General features: G+C 28.9%; 3 protein-coding genes and 1 long non-coding RNA gene across 8 annotated transcripts; 2 read left to right on the top strand and 2 right to left on the bottom strand.

The window, feature by feature from the left end:
* Positions 1-5,379: 5,379 nt before the first annotated feature.
* LOC145191576 (uncharacterized) lies at positions 5,380-9,355 on the bottom strand. Its single transcript, XM_080068699.2, has 6 exons — positions 9,188-9,355; positions 8,174-8,681; positions 7,706-7,911; positions 7,378-7,554; positions 5,789-5,956; positions 5,380-5,669 (listed from the first exon to the last, which is right to left on the bottom strand). Exons 1-6 carry the CDS (start codon positions 9,264-9,266, stop codon positions 5,515-5,517), a joined length of 1,293 nt encoding a protein of 430 aa, XP_079924825.2. The 5' UTR covers positions 9,267-9,355; the 3' UTR covers positions 5,380-5,514.
* Positions 9,356-9,518: 163 nt separating this feature from the next.
* Positions 9,519-10,360, top strand: LOC149882262 (uncharacterized). The gene is made up of 2 exons (XR_016445055.1): positions 9,519-9,652; positions 9,775-10,360. It is a non-coding gene; the product is annotated as an uncharacterized LOC149882262 (long non-coding RNA).
* Positions 10,361-10,643: 283 nt separating this feature from the next.
* LOC145191674 (visinin-like protein 1) lies at positions 10,644-14,473 on the bottom strand. Of its 3 annotated transcripts, XM_090066950.1 has the most exons (5): positions 14,177-14,473; positions 13,076-13,701; positions 11,830-11,935; positions 11,439-11,720; positions 10,644-11,317 (listed from the first exon to the last, which is right to left on the bottom strand). In XM_090066950.1, the coding sequence occupies exons 4-5, from the start codon at positions 11,677-11,679 to the stop codon at positions 11,001-11,003; spliced, it is 558 nt and encodes a 185-aa protein (XP_089923076.1). In that variant the 5' UTR covers positions 11,680-11,720; positions 11,830-11,935; positions 13,076-13,701; positions 14,177-14,473; the 3' UTR covers positions 10,644-11,000. The 3 variants fall into 3 exon arrangements, with proteins under 3 accessions (XP_089923076.1, XP_089923077.1, XP_089923075.1); XM_090066951.1 differs by lacking the exon at positions 13,076-13,701; XM_090066949.1 differs by lacking the exon at positions 14,177-14,473 and having other exon boundaries at positions 11,439-11,935; positions 13,076-13,795.
* A 1,790-nt stretch (positions 14,474-16,263) lies between these two features.
* On the top strand, positions 16,264-23,910 carry LOC145191259 (uncharacterized). Of its 3 annotated transcripts, XM_090066877.1 has the most exons (6): positions 16,355-16,497; positions 18,946-19,076; positions 19,441-19,589; positions 21,175-21,267; positions 21,653-22,261; positions 22,711-23,910. In XM_090066877.1, the coding sequence occupies exons 5-6, from the start codon at positions 21,896-21,898 to the stop codon at positions 23,842-23,844; spliced, it is 1,500 nt and encodes a 499-aa protein (XP_089923003.1). In that variant the 5' UTR covers positions 16,355-16,497; positions 18,946-19,076; positions 19,441-19,589; positions 21,175-21,267; positions 21,653-21,895; the 3' UTR covers positions 23,845-23,910. The 3 variants fall into 3 exon arrangements, with proteins under 3 accessions (XP_089923002.1, XP_089923004.1, XP_089923003.1); XM_090066876.1 differs by lacking the exons at positions 18,946-19,076; positions 19,441-19,589 and having other exon boundaries at positions 16,264-16,497; XM_090066878.1 differs by lacking the exons at positions 18,946-19,076; positions 19,441-19,589 and having other exon boundaries at positions 16,271-16,497; positions 22,407-23,910.
* The last annotated feature ends 435 nt before the right edge of the window (positions 23,911-24,345 follow it).

Raw genomic sequence — 24,345 nt, forward strand, 5'->3', positions numbered from 1 at the left:
TAATTTGAAATCTGTCGATGAATTTTGATCTAGTTTAATATGAAACAAGCAAAAAACTGAAAAGGTTTTTTAGCAACCATACCCTAGGGGTATTCGGGGATCGTTTCCAACACCACAAAATCATGCCCATGCCCCTGTATTTAGATTCTCAGGAATGTTTTTGATAGATTTATTAATTTTTCTTTTAAAGTTTTTAGAAATGTTTAACATTGAAATTTAAAGACTGATATGTAATTTTCACTACTTTCTATTTACAGTTTTATTGAAATAAAAACAAAAATTTTATTTAAATCTAAAAATAAAAATGGCTACTCAAACCTTATCAAAACTTCTGGAAAGATTATTAAGTAAATTTTAAGAAAATCCGTCACACTTGCTCAGAGAAACAGAGAAAGTGTGACGGATATGCGTGCAAAGATTTTAAAGATTTAAGCGTCCTCTAAACTATTATATTGGCCATTCTGCCTTCATTGAACGAAAAATACCATAATTTGCGGCTAACTTTGGATAAGTTAAACATTTCACCCTTAGATTACACAGTACCTGAAGATCTAAAGGTTTTTGCTTCAATTGGTTAGAAAACAAACTGCAACATCAAAGCACCCTTGTGTGGTCTTGGAGTTTCCACTGCCAAATACATTAAGGTACTTAGAAATTTTGAAAAAACAGTCCATGGTTGTTTTGGAAAATCATTAAGCTCCACTATGTCAAAGATTTAGAGAAGTTCTCTACAAGCTACAGAAATTTAAGGGCTACAGTTCCTTTGAAGGTATACATAATGAAGCAAGATCTTATCGAATTCATCGACATGAAAGGTGGAGTCTTCGGATAAATAACTTTTAAATTTGATAAAAAATAATTTATAATCTTAGTAACTAAATACTCTATTTCAACTGAATCGTAAAATTTGCATAAAGTATTTATTAAATAAACTTGAATTTCTTTTGTACTTCTTGTATTCTACAGACTTAGGCTACTGGACCGAACAAGCTCTTAAATCCATTCATCAGGATTTCAATCAGTTTTGGCGAATGAGAAAGTTTGGAGAGCACAGCCCAAACTATATAGAGGCGCTAAAAAACGCAGTTGTTGCTTACAACTACAAGCACTTTTAAAGTAGCTTTCTATTTGTAGTTTGTAAAAAGTAAAACACTAAACCTCCTATGAACAAACGTTTGGTATGGTTTTGAAATGTAAAATATCAATCATAATCTAACCATAAAGACCAGAATTTTTTTTTTTACTGTATTAAATAATTGTAGCAAACCCTACTCGACCCCTTATAGCCCTCCCCTAGGGTATGGTTCCTAAAAAACCATACCCTAGGGGAGGGCTATAAGGGGTCGAGTAGGGTTTCGGAGTCGAGAAAAAACTCTGTCGGAGTCGAGAAAAAATCGGAGCTTCGATAAAACTTTGTTATAAATTAAAAAAATAAACTATCTGGTTGATAATTAAACATTGTTCTTATATTTAATTTTTTTATTTTTATATATTTCGATTTATAATTTATAATAAATTTTTAAAAAAATTATATTTTTATATTCCTTAGTACGTAAATATTTTTCTTATCGCAATCTTTTAACGAACATGTTTTATCTAATAAATGGCTTTCTAACCAGTATCGGTTAGGAAGAAGGCGTGAACTTTCAGTTAAATGCCGTTCCGCGGTGCTCTGTAATAAAGACTTCTTGGGGTACCTATAGTAAAAACTAAAAAAAGAATATTAAAAAAGTATTTATTCTGAAGATCTTTTAAAATAATATTTTAAAAAGATGAAAACATTTATCATTTCATCAGAAAGTGAACTACGAAACTTTGTGACAAATCTGGAAGACGAGGAGAAAACTCTTTCTGCTTCCGAGGAATTTGCTTGAATTCTGTGGATGGCTAGTTCAAATTTCAAAACTGCTTCTGATTTCACACCAGTTACTTCGTATTCTTTTAACTGATCGGTGAAGGTCTTGACTTTTTTTTGTAAAGGTAAACTACTAAATAGTTAAAATACATTAACTAATATCATACACGCATCATATTTTAAAAGTTACTGTTTACAATATCTTTGCTTAAAAATTAAAAAATTCTTACTTTTTGACAAAAAAAGATATTTTATTATGCATTACATTTTATTATACTGCAACTGATTTTTGTGAATTTAAAAACTTCTATTATTAAAAAGATACTATTATAATCAAAAGAGTTTCTGAAATAGTACAATGGAAAAGTACGAGTATGTTCTATTATATGGTTTGGAATAGAATAAGCTTTTTTTTTGAGGTTTTTTCCACCACCACCACCTGTCCCACTGTGCATTACTAATTGCTTTGCGATGTAAATTTGTGTTGATATTGAACAAAGAGAACACTTACATTTTGAAAACAACATGAACTATTGTAAAAGCAGCGTAGAAATAAAATAAGAATTAAATTATTTTACAAGTAAAAATTGATATTTTCTAAAAACCTCGTCGAAGTTCCGTCGAGGTTTCTCGATTTCTCTCGAACTCCGAAACTCCGAAAAACCGAGAAAAATCCGACGAGACGGAGTTCCGAATGGATCCATTGCCTAAAATATGTGATTTCTCCCCACTAAAAAAAGTTGTTGTTGAGTAAAATGTTTAAAAGGTTTCAAAAGACATTTTAACTCAAATAAAAATCAATAAAACCTTAAAAACAGAAATGCATTTTTTTCTACAGCACTTGTAAATAATTACGCAGTTCTAAGGTAGTTTTCTTTTAAAAAAATTATCCGAATTTAGTTAAAATTTAAGACAAAAGACATTAAGTATTTTATTTACTTTAAAAACTCGTGTTTTTGATTTTAATTTTCTCAGTTGGTGGGGGAAAAAAATTTTTTTTTTTTGAGTTATGACAATAGAAATTATGTTTTAAACGCTAATCTCTGAAAATAGCAATATTTTTTTAAATATTTTGAAAAAAAATTCGGCTTCTTTAACATTTTGAAAATATTTGTTAAGCAACTGAATTATTTGAAAAAATTTATAGAATGAATACTCTGCATAATTAATATTTAGACTAATGATCTTTGTGTATGGATGTGGGTTGGTGTATTAGGTTGGATCATATTTGAAAAAATTTTGAATTGAGGTTCGGCTGGACATTTTTCTTATGTTACTTGACTTTATAATATTGATTATCAATTTTCTTTATCATAATATTGAATGTTAAGCCTGGCAATTTTTTGCCTCAAAATAATAGTTTTATCTAATAGGTTTTACCTGTAGTTCTGAAACATTTACTTACCCGAGCATCTTAAAACCAGTCTAAATCAATTCTCTATGCCTAAATATTTCTATATTGACCCTTGACACACGCCTCATAGATCATAAATGACCATAACCAATGATTAAAAACTATAATCATTAACATTTTTTTGAGTTATGCGTTAATGTATATTTTGTTCGCAAAATGACGCGTGTTTTTTTTTTTTTTTTTTTTTTTTTTTTTTTTTTTTTTTTTTATCTTTTAAAGTTAAAATCGGATAATTTTTCTTTCTTTATTTCATTACTTTTGTAATATAATAAATAAAAATACATGTGCATAGTTTATAAATAAGTATAAAATTATTAAAGCATGGCTTAAAAGAAGAAGAAATCATAATTTGTCATTAAGAAGGGGAACTTCTAAACAAGTATATGGTAATAACGTGATTTTAGATAAACTGTTTGACGTAGAAAGGTGAAAATGTCCTATTATATCCTGTGAAATATCAAAATGTGATGGCTGCAACCAGAATCTTCATATTTCTTACAAATGTATAAAGGAAAATAAAATTTCTGTTATTAAACTTAAATTTACTAAGTCTTAGATTTGATGAAGTTGATAATAAAACTGAAATGTAAATGGGATCAGTAACAAAATAGATGTCACAAGACAGAAATGTTATGTTAAGAAAGGAAGGAAAATAAATTCAAGAGAGCTAGAATTGGAAGTGTACAGGCCTAAGTTTTTATCTTATGTGTTGCAGTTTGAAACAGACAATGTTGACCATAAACTGAAGACCCTAAATGTTGATCAAATTGGTTTGTAAGATTTGGTATAAGTAACAAAGCAGCTGCATCAATAGGTACTGCAACATTAAAAGCAGCCAGGGAGGCAGGTTTTATTAAGGATAGTGTTCCTATTTTTGAAATTCAGAAATTAAAGCAAAGAGTTATGAAAACCTGCTTTAAAAGCCTGCAAAAATATGATATGGAAATCAAGAATGAAGATATATGTATAATTCAAAAGTATTAAAGATCTTATGAAAACTGTTAGATATGGTGAAGGTGGTAAGCCACACCAAAGGGAGATCTTAGAAGATAATTATTTTTTCTGAGTCTGGTGGAAAATATTTATTTTACTATAATTCAGAGGAGAAAGAAGATTCAGTCCCTAACAAGTCTTCTTTTTCCTCAGCTTTATACTTTATACTGGATTAGAAGGACAGGATTCCAAGAGCTTGAAGTTATTTTGCACAGTTTACCAAAGGAGTTTATTCTATCACATGGTTTGAAGATTTGCAGTGCAGAAGATTCTGAGAGTGAGAATAGGAAATTGGAGAATGATAATGCAGAAAAAGTATAAGGCTAAGAATAAATCCTGGAGCTAAAAAAACTATCAAATATATCATCAATAGGAAAACTGAGGAAATTAGTGAACCAATTGTTGTCTAAAGAAGCAAGACATTGTTCAGTTTCTTGACAACCCAATAATTGTTCCAAACTACCCTATCCATAGTTAATCTATTGAAGGCATAGTCAAAGAGGTCACAAAGCTTAAATGGTAGTGTATGGGGCCGAAAAAGGGGATAGGTACTTATGCCTGTGTGCCGATCAAAGAAAGATTTGCTAAAAATGTTGTAATAACTATCTTAATTAAACTTATATAATTTCGTATCAACAATATATTTTACAAAATCAACTAAATGCATAAAATTTTCATTTATGATTCGATATTAAATGATCAAGGATTTAACTAAGGGTGTTTGGGGACGATGAATCGAGTTGGACTGTTTTTAGGTCGGAATATTAACAAAAAAAGTTACAAGACTACGCGTAAAACGATATAATTCAGATAAAACTAATATTTTTAGACTCAAAATTAAAACTGACTAAACATTCAATGTAAAAACAAAGAGAATCGGTTATTAGTGGCCAAAGACATAAAAGTGACCAGTCAAACCTTGAAAATTCAAAAGTTTTTGAAAAATTATCCACCCTTTTATTTATATATATATATATATATATATATATATATATATATATATATATATATATATATATATATATATATATATATATATATATATATATATATATATATATATATATATATATATATATATATATATATATATATATAGTTATTAGAAAAGCTTTAATTGTTTAAAAATTTGTAATACATAAAAATTTATTACAAGATTTACTTCATACAATATTCTTAAAAATATTCTTCTTTCAACCCTCTCCTTCACTATCTACACTTAGTTTGCATGTTTATTTATCGAGTTTCATTCTTAAGCTGGAGGTCGTCGAGGAAGTTGAGGAACTTTATTTGTCTTTTTTGTTTTTTTCCCGTATATTTCTTTGCTATGTGTTTGTAGGTGAGTTTGTAAACTTCCGCTTTGAGAAAAGGATTTGCGACACTGCCAACACTTGTAAGGCTTCTCACCTAAAAAAATTTGCGCTTGAAATTTAAATTTTCAAAAACTGAGAATGCCTTAATTGATGCGTTTTTCCTTATATTTCAGGGATTACAGATGGAGTTTAGAATGAAATACCCAATATTACCTGTATGCGTCCTCATGTGTCTTTTAAGATCTGTTGATCTTGCAAACGCTCGTGAGCATTGAGTGCAGCGATATGGTTTTTCACCCGTGTGGTTGCGTATGTGTCTTTGAAGATCCGTTGATCGCACAAATGCTCTATCACATTTATCACATTTATAAGGCGACTCACCTAAACAAAGTGTTGCGTATAAATTTCTTCAGTTGATGCTTAATGTCATTATTTTAAATTAACTATCAGTTAAATAGTTGGTCTTGGGCTGTATTTTTTTCTAGTTTTCTTTAGCCACCTATTATTCGTTTTTTGAAATCTTTAAGTTTCGAAGAAAGATCTCAGGTATCATTCCATTCAGGTTTCAAAATTGCATTTCTAAGTAGACGTTTAAAAACTGCTGCTCGTCGCTGTTAAATGTTAAATCAACACATCCGAACTTGATGTAGACAATCATGTTTTTAAGTTATGACCTGTTTATTTTTTTACACTTGCGCTTTAAAGTTAAATTGGAAAAAAAAAAAGAAGTATGACTATTAAAGTTTGGATATTCAGGAGTGGATAGTGGGGCATTTTTTGTATAAAAAATTAGTAATTTGAATGAAGATTCTTCACTTTCCTTCAAAATGAAGAAAAAAAAATATTAAATTTCCCTCCTCTAACGAGCAAAAATCGAACAAGCATCCGGGCGCTTATTAGAGAAATTACGGTAATTCAAGTTTATCATACATTTTTACAAAGTAAGAAAGTTCTTAAAGTTAGTTATAACCATATCAATTCTAATGTAAGAGCAATGCGAATGATGGTTTGATATAAAGCATTTTTTAATTCAATATTTTAGCACGAAAAAGAAAGAGATAGGCACGATTGATTAAAGACACACGTATGTAAGAGCACAAAACAACTTTTTACTAAATAAGTTTTAAATTAACGGTCGACGAAGTAATCCTTACTTTGATTTTTCTTAGACAGCGGTTTAGCATTGACTTTTAGGTGTTTTTTTTGTTTTTTTTTCTCCAGGAATCAAATTTCTAGTTACTTTGATTTGTTAGAACTTCGTTTTTGAGATTAAATTTTTTTAGTCAGCTTGGAAGCTTCCATCCATAAATATATCAAACATTCTTTCACCAAACGCATTTAAATATTTATTTCTTGCTATCTTTCTTTAATTTCTAACTTAATTTTGCTTTTTAGAAAGATTGAAAAAGTATAACTCTTAAAAATATAAGGCAACAAAAAAACTATATAAAAAAACTTGATCTTAATTATGTTGACGAAGCATGAGGCAGGCAAAATTAATTACAAACGATTTTTTTTTTCTTCTAAAAAACTAAAACCAATTAAGCGTTCCTTTTGTCATTTATCATATTTGTATCTTTTTTTGTGTGTGTATTCCCTTAGTTTTCTGGGAAAGTTTATGTTATCAATTGACTCAGATACAAAAGCATTTAGTTATCAGCTGATTTAGTAATGGATATACTTAAACTGCCTAATTCAATTTATTTAATCTATTAAATTTATTTAAAATATAAATTTAGAGGAAATTAATGCAAAAAAAAAAAACGAAACAAAAAAATGCATGCCTTTCAACTTTCACACACCTGTATGACTTCTAATGTGTCTTCTTAAGTAACATGGATATTGGAAAGCTTTTCCACAATAACCGCATTTCCATGTTCGGCCAGTGCTATCTGGACACACATACTTGATGTGGCGTTCCAAATAACTTTTATAAGTAAATATTTTCCCGCATTTGTAACACGTGTAACTTTCATCGGCTAAATTTGAATATTTTACAAATATTTTTATGCATTTCAAAATTAATACATATTATAAGTTGCATTAATACTTTAAATACGATTTGAGATCGAATTTTTTACGAATACTTGATACAAAGATATAGCTTTATGACGTAAAAGTGATTTTTACCATTTCCATTTGGTGGTTTTAATATTTTTGTTAAGTACCATCGATAAAACTCTTTTTTGCTTGTTAAATCGAGTTCTCCGTGAAACTCAACAAACGCCTCAATATCTTGCTTATCCAACCCAGTTTCGACAGCAACTTCATCAAGCATTATTTGATTATTACCCAAAAACTGTCGAATGTTCTTTGTTACTATGTCTCTACCTTCGCTGAAAAAGAGCATGGTAAGTATTATTTAATATTCTTTAATTCCATAACAAGTTTTTATTTTTCTATATGATAATAAAGCAGCAAAATGGCGCTCATCACCTTCAATAATATTGTTTTATCATTGTTTGGAGCAAATCAAAGAAGCTTTCAATCCCAAAACCCGAAATTTCCTATCGATAATGCATGCGTAGATTGTTACAAACTGTTAGTTCCCTGTGGATGAATGTAAAATTGTGTGAAAAAAAACAATCAAATCTTAACCTTAGCATCTGGGATAACTTCCTTTCGATATTATTACATATTAACGCGTCAACACTTTCATCATCATCTTCGTCGTCGTTTTCTTCTCTATTTGTAAGTTCCTCTTGCGGTGTTGCTTCGCACACCATTTCAAGGTAAGTTTTATTTGCAGGTTTATCTTCAATGATACATGATGAGGCACTTTTTGCCGTCTCACTCTTTTTGCCGTCGACATTGACCATTTTAAAAACATTCACTATTGATATAGCGGCTTTTTCTATATCGTCAGTTTCGAATTTTGAAAGTTCTTGAAAAGTGTCACCATATTTGTATGACGGACTTTCATTTAACGATAACTTCTCACTTTTGGTTTGATTAAGTTGTTTATTTTGCTCACTTGTATCAAACCAATATGACTTTTCAAGCTCGTAATCTAATTTCCATGGTATGGATCGACTTAAAGCTAAGAGGCTCCTTGCATATTCTAAGTATTCTGAAGGATGATTCAAACCTGTTTGAGGTTCTTTATCTAGAAAAAAAAAAAAAAAAAAAAAAGGTAAAAGTGCTTCTTGTTCACTGCTTCTTGTTTGTATTAAAGCAATATGCACTCGGTGGAGATAAGCAACTTTTGTGCAATGATATATTATATATACTAGATGTCTAACTTCGATCCGAAATGTGAAGCCGTGGGAGCCATTTCTAATTCGGGCAAAAACGTGCATTTTTAACTTTTATTTCGCATGTCGGATATAGTTTTTACCCTTATTACAAATGGCGGATTCAATTTGTAAACAAAAAAAGCGGCTTCACTTTTTGTCCAATAAAATCCCGCAAGTTAGACATCTAGTATATATAATATATCATTGCTTTTGTGTGTGTGCGGGCGGGGGCGGTTGTACTTGGATTATGTTTCAAATTTTAAAGTTAGAATTTAGGAGAAAAAAAAGTAATAGTCACGTGCTCCAAATATAGCACAAAAAGGAATTCAATCTTCATTTCAATAAAAAAAAAATTTTTTAAATAAGCTTTACTTACGAGATTCAGGTAATTTTAGTTCTTCTTCGTCATCATTTTTTCGGAAATAATTTCTAACTAGAAAAGATCTTGGCATCATCTAAAGCTGCAATAAAAATTTAAAGTGTTTTTTAAAAATCTCTTTAATCAATAGTTATTAAAGAGAGTTGCAACAAATTTTTCCCCTGCACCCAGCTATAATGTTTCTGCACGCGCTACTGATTTCGCTCGAGCACAAAGCAAATGAACCCGTTTTGATAATATACAAACTGCTGGCTCCACTGCACAAACCTCGGCAAGATTTTGAAGAGCAATGAGGTGTTTTGCAAAATCAAGTTTCTTGCAACATTCAAATTCTATCGAAACAGTCGCATATGATTGGTTTATCTTAATGACATTTTTGCCAGGAGATTTTATTTTTTAAAAACAAGTTAATACGATTGGTTAGACACTAAGGTCTCGAGTTTTAATTGGTCCTTTTTGCTTGTAAGTGCAGTTGTTTATTGGTTTCTTTAAACAGATCAATCATTTGCACCTTTAGAAGCAATGATTCTAACTCTAAGATCATTTTCCAAATAAGGATTTTTTTTTATAAGCAGTTTTTATAGGTAATTAAAGGAGTACACGAGAAGAAACTGATTGTTAATTAACTTGGAAATTTTTTCAAGATTTTTTGACCTACCATTTGTTTTTTATATCTTGTAAAAAGTTGAGCTACGATGTAAAATTTTTTACAGACTTTTAACGAAAACTAACTATTGATTAGGCAAACACATTTGTTGTTGTTTTTTCTGAAGGTAAACATAATATATATTTTCTAACGATTTCTTTTTTTTAACAAAGTAAGTATCGGATGTTGATAAAATCTTTGTACAAAGCCCGATTTCAAATACTATTTTCAGAAAAAAGAAAAAAAAAAAGAATTAAACTTGAAGAGTTTTTTTTTAATACGGAAATAATTAACTTTAATTGCCATTTACAGTTTTTTTAAAAAGAATTCAATGTAAAAAGATTTTTTCTATAAAAGGGAAATATATATTATTGTATTTTGAGTATCTGTTTAGGTGGTAAAGGAAAGTATTTTATCTATATTATGTAACATTTTATCTTTAATATACTAAGCGTGACACTTTCAAAAACCCAACTATTTGTATAACTACTTGACGTGAATATTTGAGAAAAAATCTTGACAGATTTTCTCTAGTTTTATTTTCTTTTAAAAAACACCTCCCAGGTTTTAGAACATTTACTTTAAGAGCTTCGTTAAAATAGTGGAGATGTCAAGCTATTTATATATAGGTTTTGATTATAAAATTTAAATGTCGGTTTTAACAGAAATACAATTAAAAAAAAAAAAAAAAAAAAAACGAAAAAAAGCTTTATTTAAGAAGATTTGTTTTATAGGAGCTTTAATTAATGACATTAAAACAACTTAGGGCTCTTTAACAGGAATTGCACTAGAAACTTAAAACAATCATTTTAATTTACTAATTTGCTATCCTGCATATATAAATATCTTCTATAAATAATCGTACAGAGATTTTTTACAACTAGAAATAAGTATCGATGAACTTTTTTCAAATTCGAAAATATTTCTGTTACTCTCATGCCATTATGAAAACTTCGACGCATATTGTCCAGGGGACGAATCTTTTCAAAGCCACACACACTTGCAAAAGATACACGATAAATTCAGTTAAACGTTCGAACAGCATTTGAAACATTCGAATAAAATCAGAAACGTTCGAATAACCTCCAACACTTTTGCGTTATAAAAAGTTTTGATACACTTTAAATTTTAAAAATCAATTTTCTTCTTTCACAACGAAGAGCTTTACCTAGGGGTGTATGCTTGTAACAAAAGAACAAATGACTCATCTTCTCTGGCACCGTCAATAAACTCTTTTAAGCTTAACTTTCCATCTGAATTTTTGTCCAGCTTGTCGAAAATTCTCTGTACGTTCTCTTTTGACAGTCTTTTGTCGTCAATTAAACCAACCATATTTTTAACGGAATCAACAATGCTTGTAAGTTCTTCTAGCGTAATAAAACCGTTTCTATCGATATCATAGAGTTTAAATATCCACTCAAGTTTTTCTTCGATTGTACCTCGTGTGGTGATAGACAACGACGAGATAAATTCGTGAAAATCTTTAAAAAGAAAAAAATTGGCTTGAAAACAAATCGTCAACTGGTTTTGTTCACACTGAATGGTAAGCTAGTGGTAATGAATTCATGTAAAATGAAACTCAAAAGAAAATATTTTGTTTACCTATTTTTCCATCACCGTTATTGTCAAACGTTCTGAATACATGCTCCGCAAATTTCTTTGCATCCGTCGAAGCGTAAAAGCTGACGTAAAGATCAATAAACTGCTCTCGGTTTAAAGTTCCACTCGGACAATCGATTAGAAATCCACTATACCTTCGTTTTACTTCCTTTGCATTAAAGTACGTGGCATTTAACAGCTGATTCAATTCGTCAGGAGGAATTTTGCTGTTATTTCTTCCCATTTTTAGATTATCTGCCTCAAGGTTGTATTCGAAATTATTCTCTTAAAACATCAGATGTTTTTATAAAGCTTGGGATGATATCATATCACAAAATGAAGCATGCATAATTTATTGTTTAATGTAAATCTTTCAAAGTCATGACATCCTCACCGTTTCAAATAGACCATAAATAACTCATTGTCGTTCACTCCACAAGCGTCAAAAGATTTCAAATGTACGAGAACAACGTAAGATTTTTAGTAATTGAAGATCAAGACTGTGTTATACAAATAAATAAAAATTTTACGTAATAAAAATGAAATATTAATTGTAAAAGAAAAATACATTTTTTTAAATTTAATCAAAGATAAAAGTAAAGAACTCTGAGTTAATTTTAATTAACTTTTATTTTGATAAAATTATTTTTGCTTAATTTTCTAGCAAAATTTATATCGCATTTTTGCGAAATTTTCATTGCATTTAAAAAAATGATTTTAGACCTTATTATTATTACTAATAAAAATATAGTTTCACGAAAACTTAATTCAATATCAAGCGCACAGCAAATGCTCGAGTAAATATAGCCATTTGTTAACGCAGTTTTTGCATATGGCGATCTAAGAAAATTTGCATACTAAAAATCTCTTTTAGAACTCTAAATTTCGAATAATTGAAAATGAAAAGAAAAAAAAAAAAAAAAAACTTAGATAATAGAAAACAACAGCAAAATAAACAATAAAAAAATCTTCCAGGAAAAATCTCGACAAACATCCTGCAAACAAAAACGGAAAAAATCCATTAAAAAATGTATAAAATAAATTAACAAAATCCTGTTTAGGTTTAATTTCCATATAGTAAAAGTCCTGTTGAGCTTAATTTTAATTACAAAATGATTATTCATTAAAAGAGGTTTGGATGTTTAAGGAAGCTAAAATATATTTAACAATTATGAAAGCAGAAAACTTTCAAAGCAAACGTTTAAACAAAGGCGGCTTTGAAAAACTAAAAGAAAATTTTGATAAGTTAACAATCCACAACATCTTTTCGGTCGCTCATTTAAAAAAAGTTTTCAGTTATTTAATTTTAAAGGCAGCAGGACGAGGTAGGGAAGCGCATTTACATTACACAAGTCCAGTCTGACATTTTAAAAATCTTAATTCCTCAGTACATGCGCATTCTCCCGTATGGTCAGTAAAATGTGCTACCTTTAATCAATACATAGTAAAATCAGTAAAATCTGTTGATTTAAACAAGAAAAGATTTGGTTTGAGAGAGGTCTGAATAAGCATCAACATTTTGTTTTTCCGTTAACAACCAAGTACAAGCTTCTAAATCAGTCATTTGAAATAAATCGAATTTAAAATAATTTATATTTAGACAAAATATTTATAAGATTCCAGAAAAAAAAAAGTGATACCTCCTATATTTTATATAATTTTGTTTCAACTCTTCGAGATGTTGAGCAGAATTTCTATTCGATTAAACTTGTTAAAACTACATTCATACAACCGCACGTGTTCTTCAAAAATAGCAAGTTTACTATTTTTGAGGCATGCGTTCTATTTTAAAAAACTTCAGAAAAGTCGAAATATAGAAAGTTTGTGCTTTTTTCGCTGTTAACGGTAAAATCAAACGTCGACGCTTAATTTGAACCTCTTTATAAAAAGTAATGTCTACAAATAAAAAAAATTTCCGAGGTTTTTAAAAACAAATAAATTGATAATTTTTGGGCTGATTTGAAAAATTCCTTTCGTAGAGAAGTTTATTATTAGGTCATTAAAAATTCACTGAAAAAAATTTTTTTTTTTTTTTTTTTGAAAAAATTCGCTTCATAGAAATTTCAAATTTTCGAGCAAGGGAGATGTTTTATTCAAAAACATTTTTTCAAAGTTTTAATTCTTTTTAACATGCTAGTGTGACCCGAAAACATTTTTCATTGTGATAAAGTTACTCCAAGGCATTTTAAAGTCTTCTTCAGCTAATAAAGTTGGCGTCGACATGGCGCTGTACCGTTAAAAGTTGTCACCGAAGTGGCGTTGAGCCCTGAAAAGAGGATTTAAAAATAAAATGTTTTTCTATCATACGATAAATAAGAACAGATTGCTTTTATTTATCGTATGATAGAAAAACAAATAATAAGTAAAAAAAAAAAAAAAAAAAGAAAAAAAAATTCTAATGAAAAGAAATTCTATATTATCTTGAAAGCTTTTTCGTTTATCGCCTGTAAATTAAAACATGCTGACAGATGGTTTCTTGTTTTCTTCAGCACTAATGGAATGTAAACTTAAAAATATTTAATCAAAATATCTAGTGCAAGTTAATGCAATTACGTCAATTGAAATGTTTGCGCTTGTTATATTCATTTGCACTTCAACCTCGATCCGAGGAAAATATTTAACAACCTTTTGCAGAAAGTAATCTTATGATCGAGATTCTTAATTGTTAAAAATATTAAGACCTCTCTAACATAAAGCTATTACCATGCTATAATTTGGATTTAAAAAGTTTCGTAACTTACCTTGTAACACGTTCCAATAGTTAAATGAGTGTCAGTCCAAGAGGAATCAGAAAAAAAAAAAAAAGAAAAACGTCGAAAACAAGCTCTTCGTTATTTCTTTCTACATAAACTGGTTTTTTAAAATTATCTTAAAAATCCCTGCCTTCCTAATGGAACACAAAAAACCGTATTGATAAAAGCTCTTTTAACCACAAAATTATTTCTAAAAAAATACTTAAAAATTCCTTAAAATCGTCGTTGTCGTTTTTAGTTTTAAAAGCACCCGCTTTCCAAGTTTTCCATATTTCCTTAAATGTTTCGATCACCGCCTCATCTGCTTCTCTACAAAAGATCAATTATTTACCATTGCGGTCAGTTCACTTTTTGATCATTTTTATAGAACTTATTATCCCTCTCTAAATTATGTAAATTAACCAAAGTCAAAAAACAACTTCAGAAATTAAACGTTTAAACTTCTACGTTTTGATTCGAAACGAGTCATTCTATCGGTTCTTATTACTTTATACTCTTTTCTATATTTTAACCCATTTGTTAATAGTTATTTCCACAATTAAATTTCACGAATACTTCGTGAGTATTTTTAACTAAAGCGAACACAAACTTTGTAATATTTACTCTAAACTGAGAGGAAATTTTTAGTAGTCAGACTAATCTTTTTTACTTTCTTTAAATAATTATTTTTCCATCTTTTAAACTTTATTACTCTTTTCATTAGCCAGTGTATGGAAAAATATCATTCTTATCTTACACCAATTTTTATTTTGGCAAAAAAAATATCAACTGTTTGTAGAATTCTTATCAGGGATAAAGTTCTACAAAAAATTCATAGCACTCATACCACTCATACCACTCATAGCCATGGCCGCCGAGAGGGGGGTGGGGGTGGACGGGGAAGATTCCCGGGGCCCCGTGTACAAACAAATTTTTTAAAATAATTTTCAAAAGATTTAATCAGTTTTGACTTTTAACAGATTTAACTAACTTTTATTTTTAATTTTCAATGCCCGGAGCACGCTTCTTTTGGTCCTGGGGTATCATAATGAGGGCCCCTTAAGAAAACTTCCCCGGGGCCCGAAATTTCTCTGGGCTGCTATGCTTTTACCACTCATACCACTCATATCAGATAAGTAACAATTTAGTTCAGTTAGAAAAAAAAGATCACAGAAATAATATTTAAAAAATGAGACAAATATAATTTTAAAAAAAATAGTACAAAGATGGGATGAAGAAAAATTAGATTTATGTTAACAAACTCGAGGAAAAGGATTTCTTACTTTGCTATTTTAGGACAAAAGTTCGTCGTTTTCATTGACAACTTTCTTTTAAAAGTTGTTTTGCTGTAACACTAATAATCATATATCAAGCAGTAAAAAAATTTAAAAAAATACCGTTAGAAGGGCAAACTGATCATTTTTAACATATGATTCTAACTTAGTAGTTTTTCCAACGCTTCAAATTGTTAAGTTAAAAAAACACCCAATAAAAAAAGTTGGACAACAAGAAGCCGATCAACACACGGATTTCAAAAGCAAACCAAAGTGGCCAAGGAAGATCGTTTTTAAGCCATTCCATTTTAATTGACATTTCATAGAAGTATTTCAAAAAGTATTTCGTTCTTTTATTTAAATATATCGTTCTAAAATACTAGGAACAGGAAACTTATGTATCACTAGTATTTTTAGAGTTTATTTTGGTTCAACTTTAATGTATCGATACTAAATAAAAAATTAATTGGCTCTGTCTCTCTCTCTGTCTCTCTCTCTCTCTCTCTCTCTCTCTCTCTCTCTCTCTCTCTCTATATATATATATATATATATATATATATATATATATATATATATATATATATATATATATATATATATATATATATATACATTTTCCAGAAAAACCAGCTTCTTGATGTTAAATTATTTTTTGAAGTGACCAATACAACTTGGCATAACATAAAGTTTTTAGGTCTTTTTCATCTATTGTGTAAGATGTCACAGCCATCTTGTGCATGTTAAAATATTTAAAAAAAAAATGGATAATACATTTCTATAAGTTAACATTTTTGAAACAAATTTTCCTTTTTATGTAAAGTAGTATTCAAATCGCGAGAAAAACAGTTCTGCACGTGATTACGAGTAACACACGGTACCAATGATATTTTCTTCAAAATTTTCTTTTAACAAAAAGCCAACTTGTATGGGTAATCGCACGGAAGTTATTTAAATTGCTATTAAGTCATGGCAGTGGCAGTTGATGAATCTTTCGAAGACTTTTTCAATTGTGAAACTCTCAGTGATCGTGTCCTTTATATTGTTGAAGTAGAGGAGGTAAGATTACTTGGATTACTTAATACCAACTAAACTTACATTTTTTCTATTTTTTATCCTGAAAAGAAAAGGTGTTTTTAATCAAACTGTACAGCAAAAAGTAATATAAATAGTATGTTCGATTTTAAGGAACTAATTAAAATGGTTCACGATAACTTGTTAACTTGCAGGTATTAGCTAAATTTTAGAAATCTATGGTGGTAATGATGTAGACCCAAGAACTTAATTATCGCATCAAAGTGTGGGTATAGCACTTATGGTTTATCTATAAAATTAGCTATAATTTGTATTGTAATATGCAACATTAACATCAACTCTTTTTCACAATATTTGGATTAAAAAAGAATTTGATTTATGAATTTAATAAAATGATTATGTCTGTTGATTATGATTTGGTAATGTTTTATTCAGGGTAAAGTATAAGTCAATTTAAGTAATAAAAAGTCAAAATAACACATAATACATAAACAATATACATATTACATGCATGTATTAAACTACTTTATTTGATTAATTGTGGTCATAAAAATATGTTTTTAAATTTTAAGCTCAGTCTGAGTTAAATTTTAAAAACGTATTTGGATAGTTAACCTTATATTTTTTTTATTGATTTTTTAATTTCCAAAGGTCAAAACATGTTAGAATCTTATCAGAATTGAAAGAGACAGATGTAAACTTGAGCAATATTTTCCTGAAAACAGCAATAAAAATTTACCTGCAAATTACTAAAATCAATTCTCTAAACATTATCTTGAGTCTTTTCCAATTAAATTGTTTTGTGCAGCAGTTGATTGTCAACTTTTTAATGTCCAGATTTCCTCATTTCAAGCAAATGAGACATTAAATTTGAACAATCTACTTTAGTGAGTGCCAATAAGATGTTTTTTTAATTCTAAGATTCACCGTCAATATTCTTATACCAGGGGTCATCTGTTTAGCATGACATTACTGATCCTGTTTTCTTTGAGACAAGCTTCTCAGAAACTAGCCCTTAGAGATACCAATATTACAAAGCTTAGACTGGTCTATATTGAGACCAATCCAAACTTTACTGTATTAGTATGTCTTTTAATTTCACTGTTTATAAACAGCTTCATTTTTGACTCTATGCACTCATAATGAGCTATACTTTTCCACAAAGAGTTTGTTCAGATACAGTTTTTTCAAAGCACCCTTATAACATTTAGGGTTATTTGTTTTTCCATTTATTTTTGATATGATGTGTTACCTGATACAGCAGACAGTGCAATATTCTTCTTTTTAGGTTTTTTTTTCCAATTTGATAACCAAACTATTATCTGTAACTTTATTGGAGCTAGTAGGTGTAACTAAGCAGATCAAATATCATTTTGATGTTATTCCATTCCTTGCTGTAAAAGTCAGATAATCCTCATTTAAAACAACAATCTTTATTGTTGCTATGCCTAACAGAATGCATCAATGTACACTTATTCTTTTTCCCACCCATGTTGATAACTTTCAGCTCAATTACTTCACAGGATTTAGAACATGATGTTGCTAGCCTCCTTTAGTTTTTGAGCCTCCCTTAGTTTTTGGTTTTCTTTCTAATGGAGGTAACTGAAATTTTTTGTGTAATGGCAGATTCATGTTTCATCTGCTATTTTTGCCTAAACAGCCCCAAACAGTCCTCTTAGTTATCAACAAGATGTTTTTGCCCCAACCCAAGCACATGAGGCACCCATTTGGAAAACAGCTTTCTCATACACAAAATGTTTTTGCAATATATTGTATAAATTGCCTTTGGATATCTTTAAGATGTCACCTATCTTCTGCATCTTTACTTTATGGATGTTTATCACAATTTTGAGACTTTTTTTAATGGTTTCCTTTTCAGCATCATTTGTGTCTGTAAGGCCACATATACACTAAGCAAACCTCTTACAAGTAGTTGTTTTTGATGAAACAGACTCCCTCTACTAACAATTTCTACAAAATCTGCTTTAGTTATAAATAACTTTCTATAATTGTCTAAATGTAAAAAACTAATACAAATCAATAATCAAACAAAATTAAAAAAAACATTTTAAAAAGATTGTCTGGTGAATGAAGTATATATTTTTCTTCAAAATTTGTCCTTAAATATATTTACTAAATAATCTTTTTTTTTAAATTTACTTTACTCTCGTTAATTTAAAAAATTAACGAGAGTAAATTAAATTTTAAAATATACACTAAAAGATTAAGGTTAGACAGTCTATTAAGATAAACCAATAATTGATTTTATCCATGGTGCCCTTTCCATTCATTAGCAATCCCACAAGAGAGTGCTCCCTAGAGACCCTATATAATCAGAGAGTAACCATACAATTATCATTTTTGATTTTCTGTTCATTTCCCATTGTTTTAGACACCTTTTTTTCCATAACACAAAAATGTCAAAAAACAAAAAAACAGCCTAAACCTTGATTTTCATAGAATATTATTTAGTATGCCTGGTTGTGTTGCAGTAAAAAAATATCAGTGAAAACTTTCTATTGAAATGTTTTCCGAGAAATCTATATCAATCAATTTCTTTGGGCTACAGAAGTGAAACTACTTAATTGAGCTTCTTATGTGAGGTAAAGATACTTTAAATTTAAATCATTAGAGCTGATTAAAATTTTGTTTTATGAAATTTTCATTTATTTACATTATTTTTTGTTTCATATTTTATTTGTATTTAACATTTATTGCAACTAACAAAATTTATTGTGCATAAGCACAAATTTAACTTCAACTTTTCTAATTGCATAAAGTTAAAAAAAACCATAAGGTTGAAAAAAAAAACCATATATAAAATAATTAAAATAATTTGATAAAAATTAAATAAGGTTTTAGAGGATTATTATTATTATTTTTTTTTTTAAAACTTCATTTAAAATATATGCCATACCTTTAAGCAATTGCTTACACTTGATATTTGTTGTCATTTTTATTTTACAGGTACACTATGAAACAGATCAGTAGGAAAAGACCTGACAAAAATGGTTCCTGAAAATTCTAGTTTGATCCAGTTCCTTTAAATATAATGACTCCAAACTAAAAAAGAAAAAGCAAGTTGACAAGCTGAAAAAAACAAGGTGGAATGTAAGGTAGGCTGCAACAAAGAAATATTGTCTTATCTAAATAATCAGAAACACCTTGTGCTGTTGATAGGGACAACAATTGTTTAGTCGGGGAAATAAGTTGGAAGTGAAATTACACAAATGAAGCACTAAGATTTATTTGTGGTATGTGCACATAATTTAGGAAGGTGACACTGTTCAAACATCATGGACAACCATGCATTAGTTTTCGTGCTTTGAGGAAAATCTACCAGATGGAAATAAACCGGTTTATTATTACACTGACAGTTTAGTTAATGTGGAATAGGGGAGGGGAGGGGGGGAGAGTAAAACAAAATTTGTGCAATTTAAAGTTACCTCTGACACTGTGCTGTATTCAGGCTATGTGGAAATCTCTCCAGATCACCTAACATGGTCTTATTTCCAGTTCAAAAATACATTTATTTTATCCACCCCATTCAACTGAATTTTTAGTAGATGTTTCACAATTAATCAAGAATATCAGAATGTCTCTTAAGTAACCAATATTTTAAAATTTCATCTAACATTCAAGACAAATCTATCTTTCAACTGCCAAATAAAAGTTTAAAACCTTTGTCAAAGCTGGTAGACTTTGAAGAGAGAATGAATTTGAGGTTTGCTTGTAAATTTTTATGATAAAAAAACACTTTAAAAAAGTATCAAGTACAACATCAGTCATAAATCATGATGTAAGATATGGATTAAAACTTGTTTCAAAAAAAAGCAAATGATCAGTCTCAACTGCTGTGTTCATAAAACTTATTGATAGTTGGTTAACAATAATGATAAAATCCTGTTAGAGTCCTGACCAAAAAAACCTGCAAATTGTGTTGTTATTCAAAAGCACTTGATTATCATTTAGAAATCCTGATACTGTTTCACAACACAAACTTTTAATATAATTTTGACAAAATGATTCTTTTTGTGGTGTATGCAAATCAGCCATCAATTTTCCAAAATTAAACTGATCTATTCTTTGTAGATTCTTTATCCATTCTGGTATTGAATTAAAGTTGGTTTATTAAGAAAAAACTGAACTTTAATGAACAAATACATATTTTTTCAAATATTAAACAATTTATAAGTTTTGATTGTGTTTTTATGAAGTAATAAAGTTTTAGTTTTTCATAAAAATGTTGCTTTTTGTGTTTATTAAAGTTTTTAATGTAATGACTATGAAAATAAAAGGTTATTTTTTTCTAATTGTTTATGTGTTTTTTAATGTGTTAATTTGAAATTAATCAAAGAATAAAATTGTTAAAAGTTTTTTGAAGCAGCGTCTTTGACTTGTATTTCTTTACACACTGCTTACAATCATCTGAGTCAAAACATTTTTAATTTTAAGAATAAGGCCTTCAATCTCAATAAAAACATTTTATTAGTTGGTTAGAGCATAGTAAGTTAATTGCTGATTTATTACACTTTCTCAAAAGAAAATGAAATCATGAAATCATAAAAACCTAAAGAAAAAAGGAAATATTTTTCATTTTTATATTTTACTTTAACTTTATAATATTTTTTATATTTTTTATATTATAAATATAATTATTATTTAGATTTTTGTATAATTTTTAGCTAAATCTTGTTATAGGGGCCAAGCACCAAACAAGGTCACAGTGAAACATTTAGGCAAGAAAAACAGAATCGATTGGTTGATGAAGAAACTCCATGTAGTGAGCCTAAGGTATCAATATAAAGTTGTCTTTTTATAATAGTATTTTAAAGTATTTTCAAATTATTTAGTAGTATAGATAAGTTATAAGTAGTTTTAGTAGATTATATAATTGATCTAATTTATATAAATGTAAATATAACATATTTAATTATAATATAATATATATTATGATATAAAATAATATATTATATATTATAATATATATTATATTATATTTGATATATATATTATATTTGATATATATATTTTAATATAATATTTAGATTATATAATTGTAAATTGATTATATAATAGTAGATTATATAATTGATCTATTGATGTTATTAAGTAACATTAAGAGATTTAATGAACTCATTTTATTCCATTTTTAAGTTTAAAGACATTTTTCTTACAGCGTTCTAAAATCTCTCCGAACACAGATAATATTGAGTATGAAGATGATGATGCAATTGATAAAGACTTGTTTGAATATGCTGACACACTCAGTGAACAAGAAAACCTTGAAGATCTTGAAACACCATTGATCAATATAAAGCAAGAGGAGTGTGGTGATCTAGGTTTAGTACCCAACGAATCCTCAACATGCAAAGTAAAAAACTTGCAATTAAACTTGGAGCCTGAATTTTCAGTTGATGATATGATCAAATCTGTTAATCAGTCTTCTGAAGTCACTTTGCAAGTTCTTAATAAAACTATGTCAGGAAACATGCCTGTGACACCTAGCACTCAAACAACTCAACTATTGGTGGCTAGTGATCAATTGAATATCTCACTTTTGAACAGTTCACCTTTATCTGTGAAACCTGAAAACATACTTGATGCTAACATCAAATGCTCTCCAAAATCATGCCTATTATTAGGACATTCAAGTTCAAAGCTTGTTATTAAGGAAACAAAAGTCTATGTTCATAGTGTTATTTTAGCTGCTAAAAGTGAATTTTTTAAATTGTTGTTATCTACCTCAGGGATGAAGGAGACTAAAGAAAAAGACGTTCGCATTGAGGTAATGTGCCTTGTAAAATTTGTTGGCATCAGCCTTTTGCAAACAATTATGCAGAAAAGTGTTTTTTTTTTTGATAACAAAAGAAATTAGTGTTTTCTTCATTTAACAGAATTTTTGTTTTTTTTTTTGTTTTATTTACCACTAGGAGCAATACGTTACAACATTAGCAAAATTAGATATGTTCTTATCATTCTGTTTGGAGAATGAAAATTTAGAGTAGGCAAACTCTTCTTGGAATATGAAATTACTCTGATGCAAGTGTTTAGAGAAACAGAAAGTTTATGTTTTTTTTTTTTAATTTTACACCGAATTTCACTTAACATCAAAAGGGTTCGCTTTAAAGATATTTAATGTTGTCTAACACAAATTTTCAACTGATTTTCTGGAAGTAAATGTATAAGGTTATAAAACGAGTTTGTATATTGTATTGTATAAGATTTGTGTTTCAGGTTGATAAAGGGGAAACAGAAAATATGATGATCTTACTTCACTGCTTTTATAATAAAAAAACGTTAGATGAGCACAAGCTTGGTACAATTTTTCGAGTGTGTTCACTTGCAATGAAATATTGCTTTGATGGTCTCATCGATAAGTGTTTAGACATTTTTAGAATCAGAGCTGAGGGATCGATAACTGATGTTGATGACATTAACTATATTGCTTCAATGGTTTCAAAGATTCAAACTGAACTACAGCAACACAAAGAGAAATGTTTAAAAGTCATGAAATCCTGTTTGCCTTTGTTACTCAAAAGTTTTTATCCGTTAGATGAATGTTTGGAGAAAACACCTTTAAAGTTTTTTCAGCTGCATTTGCAGTCGATGCATTGGTTCTTAGAACCAAACGTTCAAGCGCGATTCAATAACGATCAAGGAAATTTGTTTGTGTATGCAATGCAGCGGTGGTTAAAAGCGCATAGTAATTTCTTAGTTAATGAAACTTTTAAGAATGAAATTATATCGTTTGTTGAAAAACTTTTGAGTACTGTAAAAGTGACCGATCTAACAGGTGACTTTCTTACAAACGTTATGACATATGAGTTATCTCCGTTCAGCATATGGCCGGGATACAAAAATTGGTACATAAAAGCCCTGCAAACTTTTGTTTACCGATACCATTTTAACGGAAGTGTAATAAACGAAAAGCCTTTTCCGGTAATTAAGAGAGTTCGCAACTTGAAGTTCATCCGTCGTGAAAATAACGCAACGGATATATTTGCATTGAGAACACCGGTTATTTTAAATGGATTTGAAATTGGTATATACTTTCGCGTTCGAGACGATAGGAAAATGTACGTGATTTGCAAATGTAAAAACATTAGCATTAATCGTACAGGTTTTGATAAGTGTTCACTAACCTTCAATTTGCAGGGGACCTTAAAACTTCTTTCACATGATAATATGTTTATGGAGAAATTTCCTCCCACGTGTAGCCAATGGCTTCACGAATGGTACACTTTTTCTTACAAACAAAGTTCTATGTGCCTGCAGATGTATGCCGTTTGTAAACTTAGTCCAGCAGTTTATTGTCTAAGCAAACAAACTGGGTTTTTGTGTACGTTTCAAATGCAACAATTAAAGTAGGTAGAATAAGTATAACGCGAGCAATTTTTAAGATTATGAGGTTTTTGGAGTGACAAAAAAAAGAAATAACTATAATCATTCTTGGTAAACTATTTATTGAATTTCTACACTTACTGTATCAAAAGTTTTAATCCTATGAAATAGTTTTAAATTTTGTCGTTAAAACCATTAAATTATTATATCCATAGAAAATATTTTCTTGTTTCGCGAAAATTTTTTTTGATTTGAAACTTCGTACTTTTTGAACTTTTGAGTTTATTGTTGTTATTTTTCGTCTTTTTTTGTTATTGTTGTTATTTTTGTTATTGTTGTTATTTTTGTTATTGTCTTTGTTTATAACTCGATATGATGATGTATTCTTAAAGGGAAAATTTTTTTTTTTTTTTTTTTTTTTTTTTTTGTATATTTTTAAGCCAATCAACTTATTTGCAATTATTATTTTCGTTAAATCAACTTCTTTACAACTCGAACAAAAGCCCTTATATACACCAATGCAACGAC

The sequence above is a fragment of the Hydra viridissima genome, unplaced genomic scaffold (assembly GCF_058129835.1).
Source record: "Hydra viridissima isolate aposymbiotic clone 2 unplaced genomic scaffold, HvirCarnegie_v1 scaffold_11, whole genome shotgun sequence".
NCBI classification, from domain to species: Eukaryota; Metazoa; Cnidaria; class Hydrozoa; order Anthoathecata; family Hydridae; genus Hydra; species Hydra viridissima.